Source organism: Anopheles cruzii, chromosome 3, assembly GCF_943734635.1.
Source record: "Anopheles cruzii chromosome 3, idAnoCruzAS_RS32_06, whole genome shotgun sequence".
Classification (NCBI taxonomy): Eukaryota; Metazoa; Arthropoda; class Insecta; order Diptera; family Culicidae; genus Anopheles; species Anopheles cruzii.
This window is the reverse complement of record NC_069145.1, coordinates 20,562,905-20,579,912: the sequence shown is the minus strand read 5'-3', so window position 1 is coordinate 20,579,912 and position 17,008 is coordinate 20,562,905. Positions and strand designations below refer to the sequence as shown.

The window sequence follows — 17,008 nt, the reverse complement described above, 5'->3', positions numbered from 1 at the left end:
ATGTATTTGATGTCTCTCTCCCAGCGGATTATCGGTCAGCCCCTTTTCAGTGCCTCCTCAGCTCCTTTCGAGCTTTTCGACGCACTTTCCGTGTTGTTGCTGTCGGCGACAGGTGACGGCCATAGACTACACGCAGACAGACAAGCGCACTGAAGGACACAGACGCACTCCTTGTGACACTGGGCACGCCAAATGGGAACAGTGGCCCGGTTCCGGCAGCAACCTACCAACAAAACACTGCGAGAAGCCGTAGTACGGCTGCTGCTCACTGCGGTCACCTTTTCAACTCACTCACTATGAGCTCACTCACCACCGGAGCAACGGCGCCGGTTTGCTATGTTTCTTTATTATGCTTTCCGCCTGCTGCTGCGGGGGGAACGAGTGTAACCCACCCTGCTCACTCACTCACGCACGCACGATCACTGGTTTCGGCCGTTTCACTCTGGCGCCAACTGGGGGTGTTGCTGCTGTAGACACGCCACACCACAACCGCAACTAATGACAAATCGCGCCGATCCAGCTGATTGAGTAATAATCAAGGCGAAATTGTAACTCTCGGCCCCTCCAACGCAGCGCGAAGATATTCAAGCTCTCAACGCAAAAACGCTTGAACCTGGCGCAATAGGCGTAAAATAAGGAAATTGCTGTCCGTCGCACACTTCCTTTGATGCCTGGCTACATAGATGGAGTGCCCCTTTCGAGAAAAAGAAAACACAAGCAACATCGGCGAACACATTCCTAAGAACTATGTTGTTGGTGGTGTACTCAATGCGTATCACTCGAAACGGAACGGAAAAAGAAACGAAACAGAGAGCAACAGAGCGAGAGAGAGAGAGAGATAGTGTGATTGTTGTGAAGATTCCATGTTGGCTTTCAATGTAATCTTGGATCTTACTGTGGCTCTGCCTTTAATTGCCACGTACTGGCACTGCTCCCCACACAATTTATGCTGGCGGATCGTGCTTTCGGGCTGCTCTAATTGCATCTCCCACTCACGGATGTCATAGCAGCATAATCATGTACGGGCCAACAGGATTAAGGTCTCTCTCTCTCTCTCTCTCTTGCTCTCTTGCTTTCTCACTCTTTCGTTTGATTCGTATTCTCACGTTTATCAACTAACAATACACGCTCCGCGGCTGCGAGAACATCATCCACTTCCCACGCGTCAAAAAACGGTGGCACCCCATTTGGTCGAGCAAAGTAAAAGAAAACCAAAGGGGGTGGACAATTTACAGTGCATACGCGCACTTTGTCAACAACAACAATCCGTGCCCGTGTGGTCAGTGTTCATCATGTCTGTTCCGTGCCTCATGACCGCTGCACATCCGGTTTCCGGTGCACCTTTTCCGACACACCTCTGCGGTGCGCTGCAAAACAAAACCCATTTTAGGTACTCTAAACAGCGCTCCACAACAGTAACAACATCTTGGAGCCTTCGTCTGTATATTAACCTTGTTCACAATCGCTCGACGGACGGGGGCTGAGCAATTTTCGCACTCTTCTCACGCGGAGAAAACGGAGCTCACAGAAAATTTCACAACCCGAATTCACGCACAGCGTCGCGTCGAAAAAGCGTGGGTCGTAGGTTGTGGCATGGCCTCGGATAGGATGTGTCGTTGCCTTTTTTTCTCGCACCTTTCCACGCAATCCGGCGGAAGCGTCAGCTTTGAGAAGCAGGAAACACCAGGAGCGGCGGCGGCTGCGATCCGAGTACACAACTACTAGCACCGAACGAACCACCGTTGGTGTGTTGTGTGTGAGGTGCGAGCTGCGTGTATTTTATTTCTTTTTTCGGTTTTCTGGGACAGCTTTCTTCCGTGTGGCTAGACCTTTGTTTTTTTTCGCTCGTCTCGCTTTCGGTGGCGCCTTGGCACCTTTTCTACGCCCAACGCGACACAACAGACCGCCGCGGCCTGCGAAGCACCGGAAGGGTCAACATCGTTTATGATCTTTCCCGCAGCCAGAAACAAGAATCGCCTTTGGGCGACGCATAACGGAGTGACACACGGAAGCGCGGAACACAGCAGAGATGCGGGTTCAGCTTTTCATGCTGCCCACGGCGGTGGTTTTGTGGCCCCGAACCGTGCTGGTTGCACACACGCACACACCGTTTGTCAGAGACGGACTGAACCGGGCGAAAAAAGGCACAAAAACGGGTCCCTACGTATTCCACGGAGATGGCCGGTTTTGGGGCGGTGGGCAACGCACGTACTGTTGGATTCTGTGGCTGTTTTGGAATCACCCCCGTCCGTTCCTCTGGACACGACCTGCTCTGTCGGCTGATCGGTAGGTCCGCAACTTGGGGTGGCTAACCCGAACTGGTTCCAGCGCGAACCTTGCAACCTGCAGACTGGCTACCTGTGCACTGGCGGTGGAGGGGGCAACACTTTTTTCTACACACCGAAACTGGGTACAGGCGGAACCCCGCGCAGCAATCCGATTGCCGTCGTCGAATGGTGGCTGCTGGTTTCCGCTGGAGTGCGCTGTCGCTGCTACACACCAAGGAGGGTGGGACGCGATCGAGACGCTCGGGAGCTGAAGCGAAAAGCTTCAACCCTTCTGCGGCCTGCTACACAACAAATGGCTGCACTCGGTTGTGTGCGGCTCGCACGTACAGGATCGCGGAACTACGGAGAATGAGTGCTCCGACCGAATCGTAGCCATTTTTGTTTATAGTGCGCGCGGAGTGCCCACGGCTCGCATTATGGCACACTGACAACATTATTGCACGCCAATCAGAGGATTTAAAAAGTCTGTTAACACTGTACAGGCAATCGATTCATTTTATTTAATATCCCACAATGAATGGTGTAAAAGAAAAGATTCTGGACACGACTGAGATGGAAGCAAAACGTACAGAAAATAATTTAAAGTTACCTAAATCTTAATTGTAATGCCTAGTTTAGTTACGCAAGGCCCCGGAATTATTTTGTCGATCTCGTCGATTGATTTTCAATCTCGTCTACTTCAAGCTTACATTTTGTTTTGGTAACGAAAAATAGGATGATACTATCGATAAATCAAACCCCACAAACTAAAGGTCCGTGGAATATCCCTAGGAAAGTGACAGACACTTCGTTATCCGTACCGTAAATTCGTTGGAAACACTTCCGATATCGAACATTTGAACGACGCGTTTCCCATCGAGATGTCGCCACTGAAAATGGTTCTGGTGTTTGTTCGTCACAAAGGACATTGACGCGGAAGACGCAACAATTATGCGTTGGAGCGTACGTGATGATGAATTTTGCTATTTTCAGTTTGTCATTCGAAAATGCACAGTCTCATTTTTTCTCTTCTCACCGAGGCAGCTTTGTATGAAGACGATGGAGAAGAGTTATGGGTTTTGTTGGTATAGGTACCGCCCACGAACATTGCGCAAAAAATGTGTTGCTGAAAAATATTCGTAAAATAGTGGTCATCTTTCTCGAAGGATGAGTTGTCTCTGTGACACGGCCATCGGAAATCCTTCTTATGTGTTCCACTATTTTGGCTACACATTGTTCATACTTCCTCGCCGCTGCTTCCAGTACCTCTAGCTGATCTTGCGAGGTGATCGGTAACTGGAGCGGGCGTGTCTTAAAGGTATTGCGTGGTTGTCTGAGTTCCGTCAACTGCGGGTGCCTGGGGAGTAGGACAGCTTTGGGCTCTTGTTTCGGTTCCAGCACTGCTGCAGCTTCGGACTCGATCATTTGTTCCTGCTTGACCGGTGCAGCCCATGGATCATTGACATCTACAAACTCAAATTTGATTGCACGTGAGTTTTGCTCTGCATGGAACAAACCATTAGGTTGGCTGCCAAAACATTCATATGTTCTGTTTGCCTGTTGAGCAGTACAACTTCTTCGATTCAAGGACAAATCTTTCGCCTCATCTGGTGTGATAACTTCGGTTTTGATTGACAATTTTGCATCGACCGTTTGTACAGTTAAGGGGTCAAGATGATTTTGAGTGATTCCAAAATCGTTCTGCGCTATGATCTGCTCTTCGGAAAATCCATTGAGTAATTCATTGTTTTTACTGTACCACCAGCGAAACAGACTGGTCTTTTCCAAATACAAATTGCACATCGTGCACAAATAGAATGGAACTCCAGGTAAAAGGTTAGTCTGTGAATAACATAACATAAAACGGTCATTCTTGTGAAATTGAGTGAGTTTTCTGTTTCGAATATCGTACTACCTGAGCACCGGTAGATTCGGAGAGTTTTTGAAGCGTATATTCATCCGATTCGTCCCACACTAGAGCCTCCACAGCATCACACATCGACAGGCACCATCGACATAATTTGGCGGTTCTGGAAAATAATGTGCTATTATCCCTTTTAAGCATTTTGAAGACCAACTTACTCAACACCATCCTCTTTCTTAATAAATGCTGACATTTCCATTTTGACTGTAATCGTTTGCAATCGTTTTGTGCAGAGTTTTTGTAAATTCGCGTTTTGCGATTGTTTCATAAACAAAGTTTGCTTCAATGTTATGACCGGCTGAAAATGTAAACAAATGCAGTACACTTTCACTATTTATAAGAAAATACTTAACGATAAATGCTTCCCGATGAGCTATAATACTTAAATAGAATTCTTACGGAAATAAGCAAGTGCTTAAAATAAACTATTCAACATTATTTCCGCGCACGTAAATTTGTTTTGATCGTAGAAGTAGAAAGTTTTACCGCGAACTGTCAAATGTTCGAACTGTTCGCGTGGGAAATCCCGGCACGGTATGAAGAAAATGAGTGCCTTTTTGTCTGGGCTCGCATTATAGCACGCTGACGCCACTCGGTGGATTTAAAAAGTCCGTTGATGCTGTACAGGCAATTGATTCGTTAAATTTAATATCGCATAATGAATGGTGCAAAAGAAGAGACAAGATAACGATCCTATCAATGCATGGGAGAGTACATGTTTTACCTAGTTTGAAATCAAATTAATTATTGCCTCTTTGTTCCATGTTTAACATCTGTTGACACATGAACCCGCATAATTGTTTAATCTGTCTTCCGATTTGCACGGAACAGGATGCGTTCGAAAGAGGGAGAATGTGCATTTCAAACTAAGCTACTAACTAATACATATGGCCTCATTTAAAATCATTTAAAAAAATCAAATCTCGATATTTAAAAGCTATACTGTGTAAGCGAATAAAAATGCAATGCAAATGGAAGTCCTATTTTTAAACGAATTTGGAAACGAACAGAATAAGAGGTAAGACATTCCCGAAACGCGAAGAAATATCAACAAACTGAATACTGGTAAAATCAGCTCGTTTTATAGAACACAATCATATCATTTGTGGCCCATCCGTCTCTTTGCGCCGGTTTGTAAGTGAAATACGTCGGTTCGAACCCTGACAATTGCATCTTCTTGAGTGCAGAACTTTAATTTGGCGCTTAATACGGCTCCGCCCGTTCTAATAGTAATAATAATAAATGGGCGTTAGATTGGTCATCAATGCAAAATAATGGCGTCCGCCTCGGTCGTGCGTCTCGTTTTCACTAATCACTTTATTTTCTCCAACTATCTTTCTTTTCAATAAATATTTACAATAATATCCACGTCACTGTTATATGCAGAGGAAGGTAATAGCGTACTATCGCAACTATCGATTCGAATTACCAATAAACGGACAAGTTCTACTACCGCATTCACAACGAAACACACATTTGTTTTTTTTATCTTGTTGCAGCCTGTTTCCACAAGAGAAGAAGAGAAAGGATCCTCGCAGGAACGGAGCGGGGCAATTGGCCGGAAAGTAAAAGAAAGCCAAACCGAAACGGAAATACTAACGGAGATACAAAATTCCAAAACAAAAAACAAAACATCGCTCCTAATTCACGCCACTCGTGGCGCGTTTCTTGGTTCGCCGCTTATTAAATACACTTCGTTTCCTTCGCCTTCGGTGCTCCCCTGCTTGACTTCTCCTGGGGGGTTTCTTTCTTTTTTCCCTTCTCTCTCGCTCTCTATCTCTCTCACGGTCTTGCACATCCTTTCAACCTGTGTGCCTGCCTGCCATCTGATCGCGGGTCTGGTGTGATGGCACCAAAACCACAATTGAAAAATACTGCTCCGCTTGAACCGATTCCTTCCAACCGGTTACAGCATCGATCCTAACCTAGATCTGCCGACGGCCGATTCGTTCGTTTTGGCCGGTGTCCATTGTTTTATATGATCGCCGCCAGCCCTCTTACTGCCGTGAGGGAGTGCGAAACAGGGACCCTACTCTCTACCGATTATTGGTGTGCAGCACTACTGTTCGTGTGTGTGTGTGTGTGGCTGTGTTGTGGTTCTTGGTTTCGGTTCTTTTTCTTTTCTATTTTAATAAAACGCGTTCGTAGAAAGGGCAACACCCCTGGCGCCTTGCGTTGAGACTAGTGACGGCACCGGGTCCTGGGGGATTTCACGCAAAACAGTAGAGCGCAACTTGGAGGGAGGCACGCGAAACGGTACGAAATCCGGGCCGGAGTCCCCGGCCCGGGACGCCAGGTTGTGTTTCGTAAAGCGGTGCGGTGCGGTGCAGTGGAAAGCAAAAAGCGGACGCGGAAGTCAATAAATAAACATTCTTTTGAAGCAAAGATACACGTTCGACAGGCTGGTGGTTCGACACCGTCGCGCCGTCGCCTATCGATGATGACGATGATGATTGTTGGTGATGATGCCTAATGATAGTACTATCAAGCTACCCGGCAAGCCAGCCTTTTCCACGTCCGGCTCGGTCGGTTTCGCTTTTTCGTGGGGCCGAACTCTAAAAGTAAAACAATCGGCACGGGGCACCTTCTGGATGCTAACGGGAAGCCGTTAGCGTAGCGTTTGAATAAATAAACGGCGCTTTTGGTTCGGTTAGCGGGCCAGCTTCTGATAACTGACTGATAACTACCGGCAGCCGGCCGCTACAATGAAGTGAGATGAGGGATAAGAGGTGTGTTGGTGAATGTATGCACCGGGTGGGGTACTGGTCTTCTGGTGGTGGTGGTTGAGGCGTAGAGGTCACGTGGACCATCGACCACGTGGAACACGCACGGACGTCGCCCGCAATGGATGTGGGTGTGTGCGACGCAGAGGTAACTCTCGGCGACGTTGCGCCCGGGCGGGGGGATGGAACGATCGGTGAGGTGCGTGCGTGCTCAATGAAGTGGTGCTGGGTCCCCTGGAAGTGGTCCCCGTGTCCCGTGATGAGGTCGCTTAGTGTCCGGAGAAGGGATGGCCTGCGCTTCCAGTGAATCCGGGTGCGGATGTGCGTTCAAGATGAGCAAGTGAGAGAAATGAATAGAGAGAGAGAGAGAGAGAGAGAAGGAGAGGGAGAGAGAGAGGAAGAACCGTCAGAGATTGGTCCTCGTGGTGTTTAGGTCCACAGTTCCGACAGCACGAAATGGGGCCGCCGGGTGCCACCCGGGCACGTACCTTTCCGGTCAAAGTGTCGCACGCGCACAAACAGGAAAGCGGCCACGAGCGACGCGACGGCCAGCACGAGCAGCAGCATCACGAGGCCGCCGACGAAGCTCGGCACCGACATGCAGATCGTCTCCGGGTCGACGGTGCGCTGCGATTGGATGACGACCGTTTCGTTGGCGGCCGCACTGTTGAGCGCGAAGTTCACATCCCCGGGCGCCACCACCTGGATGATGCGCTCCGTGTTGACGTCCGTCATCTCCTGCGCGTCCCGCTTGTAGATCCGTGGCCGGATCACGACCGCCATCGTGTCCCGACGCCGGCGCACGCCTCGCAGATCGTCTAGGCCCTCGACCGAGCGGGGCCGGCCCCCAAGGCTGACCAGGTTACCGCTCAGACTGTCCGGGCCCGGCATCCGGCCGCCCTCGTCGTCCTTCTTCTGCTTCGTGACGGTCACGTACGACGTGTGGCCGGGCGGGGGCGGCGGTGGCATGTTGATGTGATCGTGGATGTCGTTCGTCGATGTCGCACCATTCTGCGACTGTCCCGGCTGTCCGGCCCCGACGTCACCGCCATTGCCGCCGCCATTCACCGGACCACCGGCATCGGATTTGCTTTCGGCCGAGGCCTGACCACCCGACGTCTGGGCCTGCGGGGCCGGCACCACGCTGTCCTGGTTCTCGGAGTACGCCCCGGATGCATCGGACGGGTGACGGGGATCCGGGTAGGCCGCCGGGGGCACACCGTACTCGTGGGACAGATGCGGCGGTCCGTACTCTCCGCTCAGCGCACCCGGCGCCCCGTACTCGCCCGAGATGCCGTTTCCGGTCAGAGCCGGCAGCCCGTAATCTCCGCCAGGACCGCCGACGCCGCCACACTTCGGCTCGGGGCAGTTGTAGCGGCACACCTGGATCACGCACTGGAAGTGCACGTTCATCGAGTCCGGGAACTTGAACGCCTGGAAGTAGGCAAACGACACGACCGACGCCGACGGGCCGAAATTTTTGATCTTCTGGAAGCGGCTCATGATCTTCGGGCGAACCACGCAGCCATGCTGGTCGACCAGCTGGATCGGGGCCCGCTTTCCGTCGTGGGCGACGCAGTTCCGCACCAGCATATCGAACTTGTTCTCGTCGTCCTTGATCGCCAGCACCATCGTCATCGTCTGGCCGATCTTCACGATACCCGACACCTCCGACGCCCACGGGCCCTTGCCGACCTGGATCTGCATCCAGCACTGCAGGTTGTCGCCGAGGAAGTTGGCCGTCACCGCGTGCAGCATGTCGACCTGGAACGGCCGGAACGTGACCGCTTTCTCGTAGAAGTCGTACCACGTGCAACGCAGCTTGCGGGCCTACGGAGAGAAAATGGACACAGGCATCGGGGCGGTTAGCAGGATCGACGGCAAGTCGGTTGCGAGTGACCACGTGGCTTACCTGATCCCACACCTCCTGCACGTACGGGTCGTACTGGATGATGATCGTGTTCTCGACGTAGCTCCCGGACGGGGTCGGCCCGCCGAAGCCGGCCGCCGCGTTGTGGTTCGCCGAGCTCGACATGCCGCAGCTGTTGAGGAAGATCTCGAAGGTCGCGCTCAGATGGCCGGTTCCCGGCTTCAGGTGCACACAGTGCGGATCACTGTAGAAGCCCTTCGAGAAGATCATCCCGTAGAACGGCCGGTCGAACTCGATGTTGACGCGCATGTGCGTCTTCTCGCACTGCACCTGCAGGTGCTTGATCTGCGGGCTGTCGTTCGTCGCGGACAGGGGCCACGGGTCGTCGCCACCGTGCAAGGGCCCGCTGCCTCCTCCGCCGCCGCCGCCGCCGCCACTCAGCAAACCAGGCGTTCCGTAGACTGGCGATGGTGCCGGCGGACCGTAGACGGCTCTGTGTTCCAGTGGCAGTGCCGCCGAATCGACCAACGGTGCATCACAGTGTACATTCTGTAAATGGTGAAATGGTGAATCTATCAAACATGAGCCCTAAAGGTGGAGGACGCGCCTAACCTAAACACCCTCATGCGAAGGAGCGAAGAAATTTGGCCGCGGTGCCGTTTGGGAAGTTTCTCTTCAGCGGCACGCCAGGCGCATCTCGCGGCACATGTGGCGCGGCGCATTCCGAAAGAACAACAACAACAATCCACGGAACACGGAACAAAGCGAAAAATCAAGCGAAAAAAATCACAAAACGGCGAGCACACGGTGGCGGTAATTAAACGAAACCGGTACAGATTTTGCCCAATGCGCGCCCCGGGGCCTCCGAGCGGAACTGGACGGTGCGGACCGCTGCGCCACCGTTGCTGGTGCCCATCAGAGCCGGCGGTGGCCAGCTTGCCCGTTGGAAGACAACCGGCGCGGTACCGTACCGGACCATGGCCGGGCTGAAACGCTTTCTCTTCAGCGCGCGTTCGCGTCACCGCGGCGGCCGCGGAAGATGAGTTGCGAAACACATTAACCACTCCATGCCCCCCCACCCTCTCCCATACATCATGTGCCGTCCTCACAGAGTGCGCCACAATGAGGCCGGCGCTCATCAAATCAAACATGGAGGAGCCGGTGGTTTATCGTCCGGGGTTTCTTCTTCGTCGGTTCGTTCGTTTGTTTTTTTTCGGTCGAAAGTTTCTTCGAAAGGGTTTTTCTGTGGCCCCTGCTCACGGAGGGGGTCCCTTGAGGTTCGAGGGCTGGTGGCTTTAATTCGATGCACGGACTATCCCAACACTCGGCGACCGGTAACAACGTACATTAATACACAAAGTGCCCAACCCAGATCGACCACTTTGGTGTGGGATTTATGTTGAGGACATATTGAAATTTGTAAAACTAATGCCATTACTTGACAACACTACTCGTTGCGGTTTTATCGTCACAAACCCTTAGTCGCTTAGCCATAAAGTGGTTTGATATGGTTTTCGTATCAATTTTGTCACTTCAAGAAGTCAAAAGGGGAAGGTCCATAATCATAATATTCCCCTTCTAAAGCATGGAAATAATAGCTATTTCGCTGTCCTTTTACCGATTGGCCATTGAAATGAGTAATCGGCAGAAGTCCATTTTAAAATGTTGATACCTTTTTTCCCATTGTGTCAATGGCGCGGTTTTCGGTGCCAACTAGGATTGTGACTGGAAGCCTCTAGTTAGCGTTACGAGCTTTGGGTAATCTTGTGATTGCGATTTGGGTTTTGAGCTGGAAAGCGAACACTTGGTGCCCGGACCAGACTGATCCATAGTTGCATATGGCAAACGGCGCTTTATGCCACCACACGAAGCGCCGAACAGCTCGGAACAAACCAAAGCCGGATCTAGGACGAAGCCGGCGCACCGATGAAGGGGCCAAGCCAATCCGCCCGGATGCTGCTCGTTTAGCGATGCGTGACTTATAACCCAATTTGGCGGGCCCCCGCCCCCCGGGCCTCTGCATGGCTCCGTTAGCTGGCCCCACATTCTCACAGGCGGTGCGATCCGAAAATTAACACTCGAGAGCTGCTGCAGTGCGCTGGGCGATGTAAAATGCGCAAAAGGAAACAGTAACGCATGCAGCGCGTCACGCATGAATCTGCCGATTGATTCCCGACGCCGGGAGGCAGAGAGAGATAGAGAGAAAACTGGGGCCCGTGATGGTGGGTCTAATAACGACGTTTGGCTGATTTTGGGCTCCGGGTCGGTCCCGTGTCCACAATTTTGAGACCTTCGCAAAGGCAGCTTTTACTTCCGCCCCGCTTCTCAGGTCCGGCCGGCGCATCGAAGATGCAAAACTGCATCCAACGGACCGGGGCGGCCGACTTTCTATACGCGCGGTGCGCCTGAGAAACGATAACGATACGCACCGAAGGGTATCGGAGTGCCGAGCCGAGTCATGTGGTGCGTCTTTCCTTCCGCTTCACTTCCTGCCCCAGGGGCTCGATGAGTGAAGTGAGAGTGTGCCGGGCCGGGCCGGGCCGGGCCGGGCGGCCTAGTCAGCCGAGCGTCCCGTCCCGTTAGACCTCAACCTCATCTCAACCGATTCCGATCGGAACGGGATCCTTAGTGGCAGCGTCCGTCCGCAAAAAAAGTCCGCACTCCCCGCACAGCCATTTGTCACCGCGAGTGGCAGTCAGTCCCATGGCCATGTTTTGCTCCTCCGCCACTCCGCACACAGTTGGAGCGGTGGAGCAGTTGCCATTTCTATCGCGTGCGCTCTTCGGTTCGGGGGTCGGTGTGGGGAACGACATTGAACCGGCTCCGGCAAACCTGTCCGGAACTGCACATCGCTATCCTCGCCGCCTGCCCCCGCGACCGTGAGCCGACGACAGGTATGGGCATAATTGCGGCCAGCTCGGGTGCACGGGTGCCCTAGAAACCAACGCCGACGGTGGCTACGCCGGCGTTACACTTTCCTCGTCGTCGGCGGCGGCGGCGTGCGGCTAACGAAGCCGATCGCAAATTGTGCGCATGTTCGCCTGGTTGTTTCGGTCACTTTTTCGTTCCTCGTCCTCGTTGCCGGAAGGCACGTGGCGTTTGCGTACGCTCTGTGCGGGGGTTCGTTGCACGTCGCGTCGTGGTCCTTCCGGCCGGTGGCTTTCGGGCGACTGATTGATGCGTTCGGAGCTCCCTGGCTAATGGGCGATGGCTGATCCCCGATCGATTAACCGTCGCAGAAAGGAACGGGAAAAATTTGTTTCATTGCTGCTGGATGGACTGTTTTGCATTGGCCTCGTTCCGGAATGCGGATGCGGAAACTCAATTGCCAACAATGTTGACACGAGCGACGAGTGTCATAGGGAATAATGTCAGCGGTCCGTCACGCACGCGCCACACGGCACTGATACGAGATGATTAACTAACGGTAAACGGCCAGTCGTCCAACGGGAGAAAGTGTCGCTCGGTTCAGCTCGGTGATCGGAAAGTCGGTTCGGTGATCGGAAGTCGCATGGCTCGCACCCCCAAAAGTATCGAAACGTATTTAAAAGCGCTCTTAAAAATGGGAAACATACAACATTTATCCGGCCCTGCCGGCGATGGCGCACCGATCGCCGGATCTCGCCACCATAAAAGGTAACAATTAAGATGTTTTCTCTCCGCGACCCCAGGGTGGCCACTCGACACAAACACGCACACACAGACACAGACTGGGGCTGGGGCACACAGCAAGTGAAAGAAAAAGTGGTTTCGGTGGTTTAGGGTCGATCATAATTAATTTCACCACCCGAAAGGCGCGATCCCCGTGGCAAGGATCCCGCCTTGTGGGCCCGAAACTGGGTCAAATAGTTCAAACCAGCACGCAACGCCCTATTCATTGGCCGATTCATTCAATCGATGATTTGGCGAGAACCATTTGGTGGTCGGTTTTTGGGGGGCACGAATCCGACACGATGCTCTACGCCAATTACTTACCCGCGACAACACCCTGAGCACTATATGATCGATCGGAACGATCCGAGAATCCCGGTTCACTACACCTATTTAAGACGCTGATTAGTTTTCAGGGCTGATCAGGGTTTGATTTGATGGTCGATCATAAATCAAACATCGAAGATCGTGCAGAGAGAGAATTTTGACAGATGGGTTCGTGTCTCGGCTATCACTCGATTTGGGTTGCCTTTGTCCCAAACATTCCGCATCATCAAAGTGAGCTGCTCGGATGCTGTTCTAATCGGTTCGTCACTAACCGCCACACAATCTCTCCGAAGCCGGGGTTTTGCCGCGACGGTCATCATGTTTCGCTGTTCGGTGAAACTTGCGATCTTCCCTTTTACGAGCGTCGCCAACGGTGCGCCAAGTGGAAAGCAAAGTGAAAGTTGGCACGGCACACTCTCTCCCTTGCCACAGTCTGTGTGTTCACTGTGTGTGTGTGTGTGGCGCGCGATCGCGTTTCTCCAGCTGCTGCCAGCTTCAGGGCTGTGCGATCGCGTGTGTAAATGCAAAACACACATCCAATGGCGGCGGCGTCAAGAGATGATCGCCACGATTCACAAATCATCAGCGAACGAGAAAAAAGACGGTGAACACTTGCCAGTGCGGTGTGCGCCACTTCTCGTGTCCCCTCCCCCCCGAGATCGCTCCGTTTCGCTCCGACACTCGGCGCGGTGGGCCGCTCATTGGATGCAATTTTCAAATTTTCTCCTTTTTGCGCCGAGAAAGAAAATGCGCACCATCGAACACACACACACACAACTGTTGGATGCGGGCTCCAGCCCCCCCGGGGCAATCTGGAAAGCGGCGTTTTATAGAGCGGAAATTTTCGAATTCGAACCCGCACGAACCGTCGATGTGTGATTTCTAATACCTGCTTCAGTTTGGCCACTGGCCACCGGGTTTTTCGTGCGTGAAGGAAAAAACGAGAGAGAGAGGAGCGAGTTGGACTTAAAATACATCAATTAACTATAGATTAAATCAAATGCTTAAAGCGCTAGTCAGCTTACGGTGTGACTTCGGCTAACTGTTTCTGGTCGATCGCTTTAAGGGGTTCGAGCACCGATTTTGGGGCTTTTGGGATCGTACGCACGTTTGGTTCCGTTTGGATTTGGGTGCCTGGCCCTTACTGGATCCATTATTTTGACCTCGATAAGCGTGGCGATTGTAGCGCAACTGTGTTGCCTACAGGTACATCACGATGGATATAGATCAGCGAGACATTCGAATTGTGCCTCAACATTAACGCTTCACGATTAGGAAGTACTTGAAAATATTCCAACCAACACGAAGCGTATGACGTCAAACGGCAAGTGTCAAGGCTCATAAAAAGAGATCCAGAAACGAAACGAAACAAAAACTGAACCATCAAAAGCACAGCACCAATTTCGGTGCGGTTTGAATCTCACGGTCAGCGGTGTCATCTGTCCCATTGGGAAAGTGGCCGGGCAACTGTCAACTGGCGGCCGTGGTGCGACATGCGTGCGACACTTCAAAGCGTACCCTCTTGCGGTCAGCCCCGACGGTGCAGACCTTTGCCCGGTCGTCGGACACGAAACACGAAACTCCCGGACAGGCAGCTGAGCGAACTCGAAATTGGGTCACGCCTGATGTAATCGTATATCATTAGTAACGGGTTCGCTCGAGTGCATCCAGCCATATGCCCGGCCGGCGAAGGTTCGGCGAAACGGCCGAAACCTTGCAACCGCAAAGAGTGCTGCCAAAACAACAACGAAACAAAAAAAAAACGCAGCTCCACAACGGGTCCACCAAGCAGCGGGACTTCACCGGAAGAGACCGGCGTCTCCCACGGTCCCGGTGGTCCGGTCTGTAGAGCTTCGGCCTGGTGCTGGGAGCGTTCTGAGCACTTTCACTGCGCGCAAAGAATGATCGAACGAATCGGACGGGAAAAGGCCAGAAAGGCCGAGAAGTCGGCCGGTCTGTCGGTTTCCCTTTCGACGGCCGACTTCGTTCTCGACTGGGCTCCAAGGAGAAACCTTCTCGCTTTCGGGCGGTGCCAAAATTCGAGGTGAATTTCAATGGACCATTGTCGACGACAGCCAGACAGACAGTGGCCAGCGATCTGATGGCATTGGCTCCTGGGGATGCAGATCGGGTTCATGTTTGTGTGTGTGTCTGGGGGGAATTTCACAATGGAGAAAGCCAACATTGTTCAGCATCGTCCAAAACTGTGTTGAAATACTTTTACTTTTTTCACGCCAACTTTAAATCCGAGTTAAGTTATTATATTTAACCGCCCAAATCGCGTTTGGCTCGTTTCCATTTTGCACACCGATCACCGAGTGCTAGTTCGGAGGCGCCGGCTGTCATTCGATTTTTCCCAGACCCCCACCCAAAAGCTGTGCCGTGCCGTAATGATGATCGCCCCAACGTGACCGCTTTCCTGCGAAACGATCGCCGATCGGCCAGCGTTTTTCTTGGCCAATATTCCTCCCAGCACATAGAAAACATGCATCGTGGTTGGAAAAACAAGCCAAGGAACACGGGATCGGTCCCGGGCCTCGCTGAAAATGTTGCCCGTTCGGCGATAATGAGCGGTGAAAACTTTTTTTTCTTTCTATTTTATGCTTTTGGGCGATTAAGCCAAATTAAATCGCACGCCGTCGGTTCACCGGCCAAAAATTCGACCACGATCGACGAACGAACCGGTGGCGGTGCCGGAACGTAAGCAAAACTTTCACCCACAAATTTGCCTGGTTCCGATGTTGTCGGGAGCACCGCGAAAACGGTTTCGGATCGGACTTTTCACGTGGGAGCCCGATTTTTCCGCACTCGCGAATCGGAGGGAAATTCCATCGCCCCGGCGACCGTTTTTAATAAAGCCGACGGTGCACCCGCTGCATTCCGCCCGCGGGCGCTTCACCATTGTCACCCTGGGATCCGGTGATCCGTTAATGTCACTGTGAAAAAACCCCGGCGTGGGTTGGCGGGAAAATTGAAACGAGCTGCGCTCCTTTAACGATGATGATGAAAGTGGCTGTCAACGTCACAATTCGCCCGCCAACACCGCTTCACACCATTGCGAACTCATTTTTTTTATTGTGATTTGTGGCAGCCCTCTGTGGCCTTATGACGGCAGCAAATTCTTTCTTTTCATATCCCAAGTGCGCTCCGGTAGCATTTTAATTTGCCCCCAATAAAGTCACGCTCGGAGCTTTCGGTGCGCCTTAAACGGTAGCATTAAGCTTTCTGGGCCAACCACTGGCTGCTTTTTTAGATTTATGCTGATAAGTGCCAAGTGCTCTTCGCGAGGCAATGACGTGCGGCAATCGCGGTCTGCTCTGGCAGCGGAGACGTGCGAGATGAGTGTCAACGTGACGTGATGGATCCGTGTTAGATAAGAAGCATAGCGAATCGAAACAAAAATATTTCACTCCGATATGGGGCACCAGTGGGCCTGGGGATTGGGAAGTAAAAAAGGCCGGCTCTAATTGAGCCCAGCCGTCCGCAACCTCATCATGTTTGGAGGCCCGCTTTTTGTTGGTGGTCCCTCTTTCTCTTTCGCTCGCTCGCGGGCCATCGAAAGGGCAAGCGCCCCCGGGCATAAAGCATAAATGAATTAAAAACAACCTTCCTAACCGAGCCCTTAACTGTTGATTGTTCGCATTTCGCCCAGCGTCCGTGCGGGGAGACGGGAAATGGCAAAGACGGGAAAGAGTTTCGTGGCAAAAACCCGCTCTCCTGTTGCGAAGCGTGCCGATCGCCAACATTGTCTGCTCGAAACCGTGATTAAGGTAAGCTACGGTCACCACCCCGGGATCCCGGTGCGATAATTACCTGAAGCACTGTGAAAAGGAGCACGAACGTGGCGACTAATGCTCGCACTCGGATCGCCATTTCGGTGGCCGTCGTTCGTGTTGTTGTCGTTGTTCGGATGTCGTCGTCTTCGTCTTCGCTCGTTGTGCGATCGAATCGGTGGGTTGGAGCTCGGGTCCTTCGAGCCCCCCGGGTCCGGTTCAACTTCGTTCACTATCACTCTAAAGAGTTATGGCAGTAGTAACAGCAGCAGCAGCAACAGCAGCTGTTGTGGAGCGTTCCGTTATCTGCTGTGGCGTGCGGAAGAAAATTGGGAACAGAAAAACGATCAATTAGTTCGAAGCGATCACACTCGGCAAATTCACAAGAGTCGTATTAAATCATCCACCGCCGGATATCGGAAGCGGACTGTCTCGTTAAGCCTAGCGGACATATCTCGATCGCCACCGAAAAG

At 52.3% G+C, this 17,008-nt stretch overlaps 1 protein-coding gene across 1 annotated transcript; it reads right to left on the bottom strand.

Annotated features, from left to right (window-relative positions):
• Nucleotides 1–7,183: 7,183 nt before the first annotated feature.
• Nucleotides 7,184–16,635, bottom strand: LOC128273423 (uncharacterized). Its single transcript, XM_053011381.1, has 4 exons — nt 16,576–16,635; nt 8,827–9,333; nt 7,403–8,744; nt 7,184–7,206 (listed from the first exon to the last, which is right to left on the bottom strand). Exons 1-4 carry the CDS (start codon nt 16,633–16,635, stop codon nt 7,184–7,186), a joined length of 1,932 nt encoding a protein of 643 aa, XP_052867341.1.
• Between the last annotated feature and the right edge of the window lie 373 nt (nt 16,636–17,008).